Raw genomic sequence first — 18,437 nt, 5'->3', positions numbered from 1 at the left:
GACTTACCCTAATGACCTCTGGACACGCGTAGTGTGGCGATCTGTGAAAAAGAGAAACAAGTTCAGACCTTTGAATGAAATAGGGAAGTAACCCAAAGAAAGAAAAACATTTTACGGCACTTTTTTATGAATATACTACTGTAGTGCGATGTAAAACAGAGTTATATGATGATGACATAGTAAATATTATAGAAATGTGTAGAGAACAACGTAGGCAGACAATAAATGTCTCAAGTGAACATAGATCAAAATGTGCTTTGGGAGTTTAGATATCCTGAGGGTGTTTGAATGTCCTACTGCTTGCTCACTCAAGGGCATCCTCTCACAGCAGACAGTGAACAGACCCACTAATCTTTACAGCACCTGGATGGGCTGACAGTAAACCCAATGACTAGATTGACACATCAATATCGTATGAAGATTTATGAAGCCACCGCACAATGGCTGCTCCAGAAGCCAATGGCTGTGAATGAGAGTAGCAGCTGTGGAACGACTTGGTGTTTTTTGTGTTTGACATTGCCAGATTAGCAAATTCACGATCCTGACATATATGCAGTGTAATGAGATTTAAACATCAACATATAGTAATAATAATAACGAAAGAATAAATAAATTAAACCTGATTTCCAGCATGGCAGCATACGGAAAGCAAAAACATGTACCTGTCTCCCCAAACCGCTCTTGTGATAAGTCTTCCGCCCTCTTTCTCTTCCTCATCTTTATTTACGAGCAGGATATTTGGCTCTACAGTAATGAGAGACAATCTGAACTCTGTAAACATGCCGCCCATTAGCTTGACTGTTGTCAAGGTGCATTCAGAAAAACCAGCGCTGATGACCTCGCTTCACGAAGCTGTCAAAATACTGGCCGATAACTAACGCTGCCGCCATGTCAACGGAGGGAGTTCAAAAGCGAGCCTATGCAAATGCGGCCCTCCTGATTGCACGTGTCATAGTGCATTATGCAAATGAGCGAGAGAGAAAACGAACAAAAACCAGAGCCTCAGATTTGCACTAGTTATGTCTCATGAGAGCACGAGCCAGAGCTGGAACCAGAGTGAATATAAACTCATTATTTGCAGAGGCTTCAGGTGGCAAACACGGGGTGAAGGTAAACACTGGAATACAGTGTCTCAGCTCTCTGCTTTGAGCTGAATTGTAATTTGTCAATCTAAGAACGCTCAGGGAAATCAGTCAGCAATGTCACCTACAAAATATAGTGAATTACAGAGAGAGAAAAAATGTTGCTTTTAAACTTTTAAATAAAGTTCATTTGAATACAGTACGTCTTTGTTCAGGACATCAAAATTCTGGTCTCATATAAAACAGACCAGGAGCCACTTCTCTCTGACCAGAGTGAAAAATGCAGTCATTTGTGCGTAGGTTGACATAAAATCTGTCTTTTCTTGTTGCTCGCTGAAGCACATTCACGCCCTCTCAACCCCACACCACTGAGACATAAATATCACATAAATAACATTGACAGACAGCACAAAATTAGGCTTCTTTCTGCAAGCAACAAAGAACAGCGTCGAGGGACAAAATGCAGCTGTGAGTGGTTTACCTGAGAGCATTTAATTACATTCTTAACAGGAGACACAAGTAATAAAGACACGTTGAGAGGAAAGTCTTTATCTACTCCAAAGACCTTGTCATGACTGGACTATTAGTTCAAACAAACCCTCTTAAAGCTTGGTTTCTTCTCGCCGTAGCGCATCAAGTAAGGATGTGTGCACCACAAATGACATAATCACAGCCTAAGAAATCTAATGCAAGGGCTCCAAAAGTTGTTCCACTTGGTTGTGCACCTCTGGATTTTTTTTTTAACTACAAAGGGAGGAGTGTCCAAGCAGACATGACTTTATCAGCATCTCTATCAGACCACAGAGACAGTCACATACTGTAGTTCTGGATTCTCTGACAGAAGCTTTTATTACTTAACTAAGAAGGTCAGGGAAGAAGTCACATGTAAGCTGTATCAGACAGTGTTCCAGACACTACCCAAATATGTCTTTTACTACTAAACTATTAGATGTGTGAAGACAAATGTGTAAATAAAAGTTTCATTGCTTGGGTTAGGGTTAAAGTCCTCCATCATTGTATCCTCAGATGTGGCAGCACATTCCCACTGACCATGAAATTATACTGAATATGGACTATTATCTATTCTAATTCAACCACTTTATGTCTAGATTGGACATAAGTACAGTAATATATTACTTCTTGAATTCCTGTTTATCCACAAATGAGCTTCTTTGTATGCCACCTAGTATACTGATGAGAGAACATAGGATAGGAGAGGATAAGATGGGATAGGAAAGGATCTTTAATGTCATAATGCAACTGAAATTACGAGGTCAGATGCAAACTCCACACAGACGGGGGATCAAACCCAGCACTTTCTTGCTGCGAGGCAACAGTGCTAACCACTAACAGCGCTAACCAATAAGCCACTGTGTCACAGTGAACCGAATTTGTGTGATCACACAAGATCATTTCCTTCCATCGATCAATGCGACAGCGCTGATGAACCTGCGTGAGTTTATGAAGCCAGAGAGAGATTCTGTGCACTTTCCTGAACTATGTATGAAGATACTGTATGTACTCAGTCATCAATGCCCCCGCTCATCTATACATCTGCATGTCTGCACACATTTATGTATGTTCTCCGAGGCTCCCCCTACTCTACCTGAGGCGAGCCTCATCTTCACTCAGCTCCATTACCCATGGCAAATGGAATACATTTCTGTCAGACTGCTGCACGGTGAGAGGGGGCCAGATAAATGCATTTAATTAAAAAGTGTCATATCTACACTTAGAGATAGGACAGTCGGGAGAGCATGAATAATCAATAACCACAGACACACACACACACACACAGTGTACGGTGCATTCACATTTACAGGAAATGGCAACACAAACACAAACAGACCTCACAAGTTGTTGTGAGACTAGAACCCCGAGCAAGGGCTGGACATGGTGATGGAGCTGAGAGTGGATGGAAAACAACTACTTTGGTTGTGTTTGCGGTGTATGTGTGTAACTCAGAGAGATAAAGCGTTGGTCCCATGCTGCAACAAGTGCCGTCAGCACTTTGTACATGTCCAAGGAGGTAAACTGCACCAAGATCAGCAGAATCACCCAGAGTCGAATAAGAATACAATCAAATAAAAAGCAGTTGGTTTTATAAAACACTGCAAAAGCTGAATAAGAGCTGACCCTCTGTACGGCTTTCTAGGAGAAGAAAACACTTCAATGTGGTCATGACGGCTACAGAATCAGTCAAGCTCATTTTACGTGCACATTCCTCTGCTTCAGTCATAGGAGTTTAGCCACTGTGCTGCTATCGGAAAGAATTATGCTTTCACGCGCATGGTTATAAACAAATGTGTCCATGTAAAGTGCCTTGGGATTATGCTGTGATTAGGCACTTTAAAAAGTGAATTTCAATTAAATACACATTAAAGAGTTATGGAGTCGGAGACAGAAAGAGACAAGCTGAGAGACAACCACCATAAGCGAGGACAAAGGGTTCTCGAGGCCGGGGGATGAATGAAGCCTCACCAGTGCTGGATGTGCATGTGTGTTTGTAGACTTGCGTGCATTCAAGTGTGTGTTTGTAATTGCAGTAGGAGCTGATTTGGAAGTATAATCTGGGCAAAATCAGGTCTGAGCTGGGGACGGATGTCACAGTTCCTGCTAACTCCCAATAATGAGCATGTCATGTGTAACCACAGCACAAAGACTCTGCCCAGAAGCAATCTGCGGGAAAAAAAACAATCTAATGGGCTCTGAAACATTTACGGAGTGATTTTATCTTAATTCATATTCTATACATGTATCAAATTGGGTTGTAATGGTATGGTTTCACTATATTAACACAACAGAGTCGTGATAGTGTTGTGGACATCTGACAGTACAAACACTGTAGCTTCAATTCAGCAGCAATTGAGAATTGCGGAGATAATTACTATAACTCTAGAGACAACTGTCCATGCATACACATCGTCCTTTGCTCTCCACTCACTGTCACTTACCTCTTTCAAAAAAAAAAATTCAATCTTGCTTCTTATAAACTGGTAGATCATGTTAACATACTGAGATTTTAGAGAAAATGTGAATTTAATGTGAGAAAGAGAGAGATGAAACTCTTGAGAATATGTTTAAGTCCAGCAGTGAAAACTCTTGTTCATCCTTGAACACAAGGACTAAAAGTAAACCACAATAAACTATTGGCCTTTTTTTTTCTTTTTTAACAACAAATAGGGCCAAAAGGTGGGGTACAACCTGGACAGTTGCCAGTCCACCACAGGGCCAACACATGAAGACAAACAAGCATTCACTCTCACAAATACAATCACAGTCAATTTAGAATGGCCAATTAACCTCTGCATGTTTTTTGGACTGAGTGAGGAAACTGGAGTACCCAGAGAAAACACACACACACACACACACACACACACACACACAGGGAGAACATGTGATTGTGGCTGCTATGAGGAGATGGAGAGTGGTAATGAGTGGTCATGGCCCCGTTCACAGCCACACAGCACAGACACTTTGTGAGAAACTCCAACTGTCTCTCCTCATGAGATCAATGCTGCATGATAAAAGAGGCTTTCAGAGTGCAACACTTTACAGAGGCCTTGATAGCTCCACGTCTTTAACCTGACTTCCATTAAAATGTATCACACATTCTAGCAATTTTATATATATATATACATATATATGTATATATATATATATATATATATATATATATATATATATATATATATATACATATATATGTATGTATGTAAATCAGTAATAGATAATGCGCATTTATGTGTTTTCATCCACTGCTGACCAGTGAATATTGGGAGATAGAGATAGGCAGTAGATGGTGTTAAATTTAAAGTGTGGCTCATCACAGAAGAGGAGGAAGAAGGCACAACTTAATAGCATATATAAAGAGCACCAAGCAAGATCGAAATTAGCATTTCATTGCGGCTTCCCGCCTATTATTGTAACGTTTGCTTCTTGCACTGAGTCATTAATGTTGTTGTTTCCTCATCAGTCAAAAATACCTCCTATCATCTGCTGTGTCTGACATTGTTCCAGTGCTAGGAAGTGCAGAAGCTGAAGAGACGTTACAGTCATGATTTCCATTTCCACTTATTTAACTGCCGTGAATTTACCTTTTATTAATACGCCAAATTCCCCATGTCCCTCAAGCATAGAAACATTTATGCATCATGCAACACAATTTGTTTTTAATGAGCAAATCAAATCAATTATGCATAAAAACAGACTGACTGAAAGCCACCTATGCTGTTCTTCCTTTCCTCTCTTAATGTCTGTGTTGTATCAATCAGTAACTCCTGCCCTTCAAATATGACTTATTTCTAGTCCTGTCCTGTCCAGACTTGCAGGGCATGCAGTGTGATTGACTGGATGCCTTGTGCTGTCAGACAGATTTGTTCTACACAGGAGGAGTCAGTCATACTCCACCTTGTTGTTGTTTATTTATTTATCGATTTACTTTTATTTCTATGTTTTTATTTCCAACTACGTGATGTGAGGCCACCGGACCCGATGGGGGGAGGTGGGGGGTAGACAGAGAAGGGAAAGAGAAGACAGAAGAGAGAGAGGGAAATAACCAAGACAGTAGCAGTAGTAAGTTGGACAAAAGAACATAACACAATGACAACAACAGCGTCACTGCACTACAACAGCTGCACCAGTTTGAAGCAATTTATTGTGGAACAGACTGTGTGTGTGTGTGTGTGTGTGTGTAGGGGTTATCACTACATGTGGTTGGGATAGAGAGTGGGGCAATGTGTCAATGTCTTGTCGGTTCCTAGCAGCAGGTCTATCAGGACCCAGATGGACCAGGCCCTGGATGGCAAGAAATGGTGGAACCATAAACAGAGGCTCAGGGCCTCCCAAGAGCACATCCACATCTGCCCCAGCCATACACCCTGTGGTTAACCACGTGCGCCCTCTAAAGAGGCACAAGCCCCAGGGGACAGGGGGCAAACATCTCCAAGCACAGGTAGGGCCCAAAGGACCTAAGCTCCAACAAACCTGAACCTGCAGTGTCACCATTATTGTCCCATAAAACTCCCAAGAAGCCAAGCCTTCAGCGTCGGCCTCCATTAAAGGAATAGACTGCAGCCCTGTGCCACACCCCAGAAAAGGTGCACCATGATGTGCTGTGGCCATGCCCCCCCCAGGCACCCCTGCATACCGAGGGGGACCAAATCTTGCTTGCAAGCTGTAATGCCCTAGGTGTGCCATAGGGACCTGGAGGAGACTCCAGCCCACCTACTCCCAGCCCACCTGTTCATTGAAATACTGTATGTTGTGGTTGTGTGTGTGCATGAGGGGAGAGGTGTATATGAGGTATGTTGCTCTTGAAGGTGCAGTGAAAACTGGGGGAACAAATGCGGCATAGATACCACACCGCTGGCTCAGTCTAAATTGAACAGAATTGAATTAGCATCACATTATTTTCTGTATTACTTACCCACAGCTGGTTTCTAGCAGACTGTCTCCAACCTGAAGGGAGGCCATGCCGAAGTCTGCTATCCTGATGTTGTTCTTTTCATCTAGCAACAGGTTCTCTGGCTTCAGATCCCTGTGGCTGGAAGATTGAAAGACAGAACCACAAAACAAGTCAATGAAACCTGAAGACTCACATGTTACATAAACAAAAAACTGGGAGAAATTAATAAAACTGTAAAATACATGTGGATGCAACTTGGACACGATTGTGAACAGCACAGCATCTTAACCTGTTACTGAACACGCTTGTCTCTCTGCAGTGTCTCTCTCTTTGATCCATCCATGCTGAAACTAGGGCGCTCCCATCTCGCAACTGGACTAGTGTGAGGTGTGACAACCCCATGCTGTGTCCTTTTCTCTCTCCCTACCTCTTCACCCCTCATCCTTTTCCTCTCATCTCCCACACAGCCACCAGCAAACGGGTTGAGCAAAGGGCATCAGGGGAGAGATAGCTACAGAGGTGGTGGTCATTAGTTGCCACTCATAACCAGTTAACACAGCAAGGGGTATAACATCTAGTGGACAGCATCTCTCTACTTAAAATAAACTGTTTCTTAAGAGCTTTTGCTCTTGCTGTGTCGGGGGTTAAAATCTCAATTTTGATGAGTGGCTGTTCAGCAGATGATTGGCGTCAGCGCAAATGTAACATTTTTCTCTGCATCAAAAACTGTTTTTTTATGATATCTATCAACGCTGAGGAAAGCAACGCAGACTTTACACAGATATATTGATGCTTACACTAAAATATACAGCCTCTATCCTGACATCTACCTTCTGACATATGTGTATATTTGTGTTACTGATAGAACCACGAGGGGCAATCTGGTCAGGATGACCTGACAGTCTGTCCAGAGGTGAAGAATGACAGCCAAGCTGCCTCAAATGAATATGTATCAGGGAGAAAAGAGTTGCACTTGCACACACTGCATCACCTTTAGCTGATGAGCATCCAGCACATGTATATTCTGTAAAGCGTTACAGGAAATTACTTTCTTCATTTACGGGAGGGTGCAGTCAGTATTGGTCTCTGGCAACATTTGATTATCATGTCAACTGGGCATCCCACTCATGACAGGAGAGTGACTTAAAAATGTATCATTGATTAGAAAGAAGATGGAAATGACTTTGACACTGTCCCCTGGTATTTTCCTTATGAAAGAAGAAAGTAGTTTACCTGCTTCTGATTGGCTGGAGCTTGGAACAGCCAATCATAGCGATCATATCAATCAGTTGCGGTGCCAATTTGATATGCTGAATCGCCCATGAAGCCATCGACAGGAGTAACAAAAGTTCCAACAGTGATAATCTTCTCTAAGAAGACTAAGAATAAAAAGGGGAGAAGAACAACAGCTGGATGTGGCGGCCTTTGAAGAATGCCTCATCATCATGGACGTTTAACCTCGGATGACATCAGCTGCTGTACAACTCGTTTCCTGTCCTGAGGGATTAGCTGTCAGCTGGTCAGTGACAGACCCTGTGATCACAGCTGTACTAGAAATAAAACAAAGATAGCATCTAAAACACTTCTCCCCAGACTAAAACCTTAATCGGTTCACTTGACCATCATTTGGCAGGGATGTCAGTAGCTTGAAAGTTACTCTTTTAACTACTATTCTCAGTGCACATGAGAAATTAACATATCCTGGGCTGCTCATGGGGCACCAGTGTGAGACTATGCCAGGCATCTCTGAGGTGTGTATGTATGATCCTGACTCTATGGCCCCCATTAAATCTGCAAATCTTAAATGCGTTTTCTGTGATCAGATAACAATCGAGTAACACTTCACTACATGTATTTACACCTAGTATTAACATTGCATCTCCGGTGTCCACATCAAGATCCGATCGCTATCCGATCTCTCCCACTCTGTGCACTGCCATATCAACAACAACAATGTTCACTGCACGTGAAGTTGGGCGTGAAGTTGTATGGATTCCAGACTGACAACATAGGAGACGTTAGCTGTGCTCGGAGCCACCAAATACCTCTGCTTCCAAAGTGGTTTGGCAGGATAACAATCCATCCTCGGGTGTATTTACACCTGTGCTTACAAGTGGTCAGGCACTATGCGATTGCAATCTGATCACAGAAAACACATTTGAATGACAGGTGTAAAGGGGGCCTACTTCAGCAGGCCAGTGACACACATAGACTGCATTGTAAAAATGGATTTACTTTTCCAGGTGTCAAACAAACTCATGTTTTCAAGCCTTGAGATTTGCGATTTGACCAGTTCCTTATCAATTTTTGAAACCAGAAGTTCACAGATCACACTGGCGTCCACTTATAGGTAATTAACCAATATCAACATCATTTTTGAGCGATTGAGATTATTCATTCCTCATAAAAAAGTTTACTGTTGACTAAGTTGACTAATTTTCCCATAGAAGTTTTTTCAAATGTAGTTATTCTTTACAACTCGCAGTATCACACCCTGGTGCCTATTCAATAAATTGTTCCTGCAAACCAGAAGTATTCTCTACACCGTCTATGGTGCCACAGAGAAATATGTCTGATAAAATGATTTAAAAAAAAAAAACCTTCTTCGGGAAGCAAAAAATAGCTGAAAGTTACAAATAACTTGTGGAGTTTCGATTTGACAGAGGGTCATAACTGTGACCCTCCATGTGAACCAAACTGCAGGACCTGGAAAACATGAAATGATTTGGTGTGACATCAGTGACAAAAGCAAAGGCAGTGACAGCGCTGAATGCAACTTGTGTTTCTGACAGCGCTCTAACACGGTGAGCTATTGACACCATAGGGTAGGTAGCATCGTAATCTTCATGACCCCAATCAGAGAACCAAAGGGTCATAAATATGTAAGTACCCTCCAGCTGTCAGCCTCAGATGTAAAAGTGCACACTAAATCTTTACGGAAAAGACCCATAAATGTGACGCAAACACTGCAATTACAGGCCGATCATATGTGAAACACAAGGAGCCAAATCTCAAGAGACGGATGCACAAAAGAAAGAAGGCGGCAACATATTTATACCCCGACAGTGTCAGGGGGACAAATTGCATCTGGATGCTTTACTGTTTGTCAGGACTTGGGAATCCATAACAGGACATTAAACTGCCTCTCTGACACATTAGGCTGCACTTTGATACTGTAATCTTGCTCACGCAGCACGCCTTGCAGCAGGGACCTCTAATATGTCACGCAGGAGTGGATGCTGTTAAGAGAACGCAACAGCTGCAATGAGCTTGGATGCAACTGTAGTTTTTGGAACATGGGACATGTCTATGAACTGAATGAAAGCTGTAACATAAAGTATTTTAGTAATGTTTAAGGGAGCAGTATCATAGAAAACTAAGCAAATACTAAAGCATGGCCAACAAAATCCATTCATATACCAATAAATGGTTGCATTTATTCATATATATCACATGGGTCAAACTACAGCTCACAGTCACAGTGAACTAAAAAAAATCATGATGTGGATGATTTTAATTTATGGAGCACTTGTGTGCGTTCACATGTTTTCTGAGCAGGGTATACTGTACACCCCAGTGGGGCTGTTAAACATGATTCTTGTAACCTAACACCAAAGCTCTTAATTGCCTGTGATAATTTGCATGTGCCATATTGATATGTTGTGTGTTATGGAAGGGTTGTAATGTGCCTGTCCTCTTGGGGCTTACGTCCCCATAATATCCCAGACACATTTATGGTGATGAGCAGTTTTTGTGACTATATTCTCCAGCTAAAGGGACATAATACAACATGGCTTTTAATTGACTAAATACAAACAATTGCAATTAAATATGATGGGTTTAAATACTTCAACACATTAACGTGGACGGGAAATAGCACACCTGCTTTTACATTTTCATGAAGCACCATCCTGGTGTTATTGTGAGGTAGCGAAGGGGTTTTAACCATCATTTAGAGCTGAAATGCATCCATTTAGCCTGTGGCACACCTCTGTACCATCCTCCTTCTGTCCTTTTCTACTTGTAATGCTTTTTGACCCAATTAGAGAGATAGAAAGGGCTTTTGGCTCATATTTTATTAGGAACATTAGGAAAAGAGGGCTACGCTGTGACTGCTGACATGGATGTGGAAGGCACAATCATTCATTAGCCACCAGGGTTAAATATGTTTTAACAGCAATTAGGGGTAAGACAGATTTTTTTGTGTAATGTGTAATATTTTGGTCTCCTCATAGGTTTGTGTAAGCAAATGATTGTTGAATCGTGTCTAAGACTATGCTGCAATGTAATTATCTTGGGTTTGTCTTTTTCATCTTTGGAAGCAACGTACCACATGGGAAAGACAATTTGTTTAAGTAGAGTTACACATAAATTACAAGTTTCTTTTAAAATAAATTGTGAACTTATTCTATTCTGCAAAGTACAAGGAAAATGGCGGTTGCATGACACTGGTGCGAACAAGTTCTACATCACACATGTTACCAAACAATGCACTTTTTCTAGCAATAGTGCCTGATATTATTGTTGTTATTAGTAGCGTTAGTATCACAATTATACTCTTTGGGGCAAGAAAGCTGTGAAAACAAAGCTCAGAGTATTATTTCAATGTTCATATCCATGCAAATGTTTTAAGGAAAGGGAAATGCTTCAAGTGATCATACATTTGTGTCATGATTCACTTGAATAACTAGATTTAAGTGTCCCATTGCACGACTGCCTTACACAGTGGATAAGTGTGGACAAACTGGATAAGCACTGATAGGAAACCCGGGTCTTTCTTGTGTGTCATCTGTCATCTTTCCCTCTGGAGTTTTGAGCAACACTGAGAAAGTAATGCAGTGTTGCATGTAATGCAGTGACTAAAAAGAGGGATTACAATGATGGCTAGATCTGGAATAAACAAACTATTTTGCTACCCAGCATTTGCTATTAATCCTGAGGAGTTTGACTGGGGAAGATGGGACGAGCAGCAGACCTTTGACACAGCATAAACAGATAAGCTGTCAGAGAACCACTGGGGTGAAGGAGTGGCATACATTTTACAAACCCACAGCACATCAGGCATCTAACACATGGTGCTATGGTAGTGCAAATTGTCCTTTGTCGATTTACCATGAATCTACCAACTTCATTTTACTGCTTATTTACATCGCCTTCGCCGAACTTTCATCTTACAACCAAAAGAATACTCTCCCTAAATCAAGCACAAGAGACAAAACTACTCAATCTCCATCCTCCTGCTCCATTTCTATATCCATTTTACCCATCCTCTTCTCAGCTCTCACCTCCTCCACTCACCCAGCTACACTTCAATGCTTTAACCAGCAGAGGACGGAAAAAAAAATATAACAGAACAGAACATATGGAGACAAGGATTTATATTTTGTGTTATTAGCAGCCTTCAACAATAATAATGATAGGATATCAGCACAGGCTTTCAACAAGGAGGAACGAAAAACAAACACGAGGAGCTACGAGGGCATTGGCTGCTAAAAATACAGTAAAAACTGAATTCTATCGATACTACCATGCTCACATTTGAATGGACAATGAAAACCACACAGCGACTCTTCAGAGTGGTGCCTATAAACTACTTCAGAAAGGGGGGGGGGGGGGGGGGGGGGGTGTTATAACTAACATCATTAAAAGAGCCAGGCTCACATAGAATATGTAAAGAAGATAAGGTATTTGTTTGTTTTATGGAATAATTTAAAGGTGGTGGTGGGGGGGTACAGTCACTCGTCAAATATCTGCGCCTATTTTTCATTTCATAAGTGGAGCTTTAGTGACAAATGAGTCACCGTCTCTATTCAGTGCACCAAATGTTGTACCTTTGCCAAGAACAAGGATGTTGTCGTTGTGATTTCTCATCATTTCTGTCTTTATTTCTTAAATTCTTTCTTTCTTTTTTTTTTTAAACGTCTCTACTCAGTATTGGGTTATATTGCCAATATTGACTTTACATATTTTTTTGTTAACGGGTTTGACATTGTGATAAGACAGCTATTGAATTTACTTCATTACTCAAAAGGAGGCATTTCAATCTTTGTATTATATCTATGAAATGTACTTTATTTATCTATCGATATAAAATTACTGTTTATATGCCATGGTTTGGACGTTTGATCAATTTTGACAAGCCCAATGGAGAGATAAAATCTGATTAATTAAAAGAACCTGTGGCTCTCTTTATTTCCCTCAGCGGAGCAATAACCAAGTGATGGCATGTGTGAAGGCAGGGGGGTGGATATGGGGGAGAGGTATGACTATGCCATTGTGTGGGTTTAATGTCACTTCTGGTCCAGGTCTTTGTGAGGATGCATGTGTCTAACGTACACATCAGTGTCAGGGATACGGTGATGTGTGACTGTGTGAATGTGTGTGTTTGTGAGCATGAGCGCGTTATGATTCACTTTCACTGTGCACCGGTGATCTCTGCCTAACCTAACGCGATGGATGGTTACTTTATGTGACAGACGGTCTTATCTCACACCCACATACATTCACTTTATGGGGAGTAAGACAAACATGAGTAATACCTGGAACACACACGCGCACACACATACGATGTTTGTATAGTTGAGGTTAAATCCCTCGTTAATAACAGTGTGACTTGTATCTGTGTCGTGTACTTTAGATCAAGTGAATCCCAACACAGGGTCAGAAATAGCTGTCTTTATTAACTAAAGTTGAACAATGAATAGATGCTTGTTCTACATTCTATATAAAATCTAAAAAAAAAATGTAATACATACATGAAGAAAACTATTCATCATAAGTTATCGACCTTGCAGTACTAGTTTAAGGTCCAGACAATACAATGTCTGGTTAAGATTGAATTGGTTGCAAATGTGTAACCTAGATAACTAAATACTATATACTGGTCCTTTAATGTTTGATGGTGTCTGTAATGTTCTATTACAGAGTGAATCATACTGAACTGAAGCAGAGTCCGTCACAGAGCCAACAAATAGTTCACTTTAGTCAAACTCAATACCAGTGGGTTAATTATTATTTAAAATTAAAAACACAATTAAAAACTGTGTCCAAGTCGAGGGCCAGATGAACAAAAAGTTCAGGACAAATGATTTTTCCATTGTCCATTTCCATCTGTGTTGCCAGATTTCCTCTGCTGTATTTCATTAGAACAGCACATACAGGCCTGTCGTCACATGCATCTTAGACAATAATTTGCTGCACTCCATCATAAAGCTTAAAGACAGGGAGCCAAATACAAATGAGGAGCCTTTATAACCCCCTCTGTGGTTATGGCTCTGTGCTTTCAACATCCACACTTCATTTGTTTATTTATTTTACTGGCCAGGTTACTTGATAAGTGTGACAAAAAAAGCACGATAGACGTCTTATCTTGCATGCCGCCCGGATGTGGCCCGTGGGCCTTGAGTTTGACACCTGTGCTTTAAAGTGTCTGACTGACCTGCATGCAAACATAAAGGCCCTCTGTCAAAATACCTACATCTACAGGTGTGGCATTGGAAACTGGAAAAATTGAGTGATTTTGCACATTTGCTGTTTTAAAAGCTCTGTGTAGATGATGACATTCTCTCATTCCTCCGTTTCTCTTGTACAAACTTAACCTCTCTTTACCACTTAATGCGGTTCAATTGTGGGCAAAACACAGCTTGTAAAGTGTTCAAGGAAAACACACTTCACTCTTCTCAATCAATCAGTGTCTCTGCGGGGTGTTTGCAGTTATGGCAGACTGCCACATTGACTTCACTGGAGAGTGCATCAACTGTGCAGCACATGTGTATGTTGTCGAAAGTCAGAGCTGACAAGATGCAGCAGAGATATGTACAGAGATTAATACTTATAAATACTAAATCTTTGCCTTATCTTCCTTGTAAGCAACCGCTGTGTGATTCACATTGTCCCTCTGTCATCCCTTCATTTCAAAAGAAAGCCGATGTGAATCTCATTCATTCACACGGACACTTACATCCATCTGGCTAAATGGAAATATTTGTGCACAGAAGAGGAGAACAGATGCATGCGACACTGAGAAATGGTGGAAAACGGGAGGCATGCAGCGAAGGTAAGTTGAGGAGCGTGTGTTTACCACCCTCTGGATGATGAGTCACAGAGGAAAGAGGGCACTTCTAATGACCTGTGCAGATCCACTGCTCAGATGAGACGAAATGGAAGACATGATTGCAGTAAACTTGGTATTGAGGGGATGCTGAGATCTCATTAATGGGGATGGAAACAGACGTGAGTGTGGCTGCTTCTGTCTGTCTGCCCCTAATTAATAGGAGGAGTGAGAGCAGGCAGCAACAATCCTGAATAATCCTCCTCATGATAAATGTAAGTGTTTTTAGCTAAGACACAGAAATGGCAACGAGGTAAAACAAGAAGAGTTAGTGAATGGTATTCAAAAGAGCTGTGATAATTAATGCTACAGTTAATGTCAGTCCCACATGTTTTATATTCATTCTCCTTATCTTTTGACTTGCTTCATGGGTTCATACACGAGAGAAAGGTAAGATATATTGTATGAGACAGTAGTGAGTGCAGCTGTGATGTTTGGATTGGAGACAGCGCTGTTAATGAGAGACAGGGAGCGAAGAGTTGGAGCTGGTGGTGGTTAGAGCTGGGAGTGACAAGGGTGCACAGGATCAGGAACGAGCTCATCAGAGTGATGCAAACAGGGAAAAGTTTGTTAATAAGCTCAGGGAAGAGCGGCTCTTTTTACATTACTGTTTTTATAAAACAATTGGTTTAGGGTGATTTGTTTGTGTGTGTTTTTGATCCCCGTGCCTTTAAGTATCTTTTAAAGTGCTATATAAATTACATGTGTTACCATTAAGGCTTCAGTGCTTACCATTTGGTGATTTCTGTTGTTGTTGATGTTATTCGGCCTCTGTTTGGTCTTTGTGAACTGAAATGATGCAACATTATTTGTATGCTGCCTCCTGCTTAATGAAAAAATGGTTTTTGAGCAGTAGAAATCACAATCACTGGAACTGTGTGCACTTCGGTACTGCATACACTGGTGCCCTTAGTAAGTCACCTACCAAGTTTGAAGCCTGTCAAGTGAATTGTTGGACAGTAATGAGAGTAACAGGCGGACAAAAACGCTCCTTGCATTAATAGAATATTATTAATATTATTATTATTTCTATTATTACTTTATTGAATGTAGTGTGTCGGGGGCCCACATTGAAATATAAAAATCCTAATATGAAAAGCCACCCAATCTTAAATCACAACTCTGACTCTCAACACACATCAAGATAGTCTTGTGAAGATCAATAATTCCTATACAACAATAAAGTATATATATATATAAAAAAAATATATATATATATATAGATACATACATACATACATATATATATATATATCTCTATATATAGAGATATATATACTTTATTGTTTTCATCTGGGGATCCAGATTACTAATCAGTCCACTTCACTTCATTTCCTAACTTGCATATCTTTCAGCACATGCGTGTGGTGATTACAGCTGGGCTCCATGTCATATTTGAAAGGTTTAGCTCCACAACAAAGTGCTCGCCTCAAAATGTGCAATTATCCATCAACGCAAATAACAATTTACCAATTAAAATTAACAAATGAACATTGAGTGCCATTACTGGAATGTTAGGGTTGTATGTTGACACTGGATACTTTGATGCCTTCAACAGGCAGAAAATAACACATCATTTATTCCTTATAATAAGTATTTCTTAAAATGGTACATATTTTACAGCAATTTAGCTTAATTACAAAACTGAAAATGATTCATTTAAAACATATGAATTTATTTTTATATAATGACCTTTTGGTAGTGGTTAGCACTCTTGCCTTTGCAGCAAATAGAGGGCCTTTCCGCACGGAGTTCTCCCCGTGTGCGTGGGTTTTCTCCGGCTTCTCCGGTTTCCTCCCACAGTCCAAAGACATGCACTATGGGGGTTAAGTAAATTGGACACTCTGAATTGACCATCGGTGTGATTGTGAGAGGGGATGGTTGTTTGTCTCTGTGTGGCCCTGTGATGGACTGGCGACCTGTCCAGGGTGTGACCCTGCCTATCGCCCTCTGTCAGCTGAGATTGGCACAGCACCCCCCGCGACCCTCCAGTGGAGGATAAAGCAGTAGAAGATGGATGGATGGATAATGACCTTTTGCAATCCACCTGCTATACTGTCATGGCCCAGTAGGGGGCTCACACTTTGGGAAATGATGTAGAGGATAAAATGGAGGTAAAATAACCATTTCAGCCAAAAAAAAGAAGAAAAAGAGACAAAATCTGCTTTTATTATGATTCATGTAATTTCAATGCTATCTTTAATTTTGATTAATTTTAATTGCTTTTATTCTATAATTTTCATGTATGGCCTTGTAAAGCACTTTGAGTTGCCCTGTGTATGGATAGTGCTATACAAATAAACTCACCTTGCCTTCTTACAGTAAATTATTTTCATGTACCTTTCATTCCCAGCAGGTAAACTAGATTTCTATTTCCAGTGATAAAGACATCATCATTATCGCATATTTATGATTCTCCCAGATTTCAAGAGCGAGCTCTTCAACTACGTGTTGAGTGGTTCAAACCATCACCCAACCTTAAGCACATCATCTCTCTATAATCAGTGAAATGTAAAGCGATTTGGACACAAGGATACTGTCGCTCAAATAATGGCTCCCAAAAGGCTTTATAATTTAAAAGCAGTGGATAAAATGTAATTGCCTTCTCTAGGAAACTATAGTGTACAAGAACACAAAATAAATCAAATCACAGAAATTCAACCATACCCAATCATCCCGTGACAAATCAGTTTAATTTGTTCCTTTTAATTGCCTGTGCAAAATTATGCAAATGTGCCTGCCAGGCATTTAGTACTCAGCGCCATGTTATAGGGGGTATTACACCATGACTGTTGTTTTACACTCTTGGTTTCCTCTTCATGAGCAGCAGAAAGCTAGACAGGAAACTTTTAAGTATGCTAGACTGTGCACAGGAGAGTACAAAATCCTCTCCACAGCATTTTCTGCCACATTAGCCTTGGCACTGAAGTTATGATGGGCTCATATAAATTATCATCATGGCTGGGAATCATAGTGCCAATGAGAAGACAACGGCCATGGCCTGACCATGGCTGTGCTAGGGTTTTATGATGATATGTTAATGTTTGTAATTTGAAGCTCACTGCCTGTGAATATTAAAGCAGGGTGAGCAGCAAGGAAACCAAACTCATAACGTGCTGCACCCTTGATCCAGTTTTTACATGACGCATTTAACTACACTCTTAATATCCATCCAATTTGGGATTTGAACTACCACGTCCATACTCTTGACACCTGCAGAATATGCAGCTGAAAAATGTATTAGCTTCACTCGACAATTACCAAAGCTTGATATGTTACATCTATAGAAGCAGATCAATATTTAAGTTTTCTTTTTATATTGTGTTGTTTTTATGTTATATTGTGTTGTGTTTATGTTATATTGTGTTGTCTGTTATATTGTATTGTCTTTATGTTATATTGTGTTGTCTGTTATATTGTATTGTCTTTATGTTATATTGTGTTTTTTTTATGTTATATTGTGTTGTTTTTATGTTATATTGTGTTGTCTTAACGTTATATCTGTTGTTTTTATGTTATATTGTGTTGTCTATGTTATATTGTGTTGTTTTTATGTTATATTGTGTGGTTTTTATGTTATATTGTGTTGACTTTATGTTATATTGTGTTGTTTTTATGTTATATTGTGTTGTCTTTGTGTTATATCTGTTGTCTTTATGTTATATTGTGTTGTCTATCTTATATTGTGTTGTCTTTATGTTATATGGTGTTGTTTTTTACGTTATATAGTGTTGTTTTTGTGTTATATATTGTTGTCTTTATGTTATATTGTGTGGTTTTTATGTTATATTGTGTTGTCTATGTTATATTGTGTTGTCTTTATGTTATATTGTGTTGT

The 18,437-nt window shown here is 40.2% G+C and overlaps 1 protein-coding gene across 3 annotated transcripts in view; it reads right to left on the bottom strand.

Annotated features, from left to right (window-relative positions):
* Positions 1 to 18,437, bottom strand: part of LOC131470539 (serine/threonine-protein kinase BRSK2) — a 193,749-nt gene that overhangs the window by 40,158 nt on the left and 135,154 nt on the right. For all 3 annotated transcript variants that reach the window (XM_058646431.1, XM_058646432.1, XM_058646433.1), the window contains exons 5-6: positions 6,511 to 6,627; positions 8 to 41 (exon numbers count right to left, since the gene is read on the bottom strand). In XM_058646431.1, the coding sequence (XP_058502414.1) occupies positions 8 to 41; positions 6,511 to 6,627 (151 nt within the window). The remainder of the gene's footprint in view (positions 1 to 7; positions 42 to 6,510; positions 6,628 to 18,437) is intronic.

This window comes from Solea solea, chromosome 12 (assembly GCF_958295425.1).
Source record: "Solea solea chromosome 12, fSolSol10.1, whole genome shotgun sequence".
Classification (NCBI taxonomy): domain Eukaryota; kingdom Metazoa; phylum Chordata; class Actinopteri; order Pleuronectiformes; family Soleidae; genus Solea; species Solea solea.
Note: the sequence above shows the minus strand (reverse complement) of the source record. Positions and strands in the feature narration are given on the sequence as shown.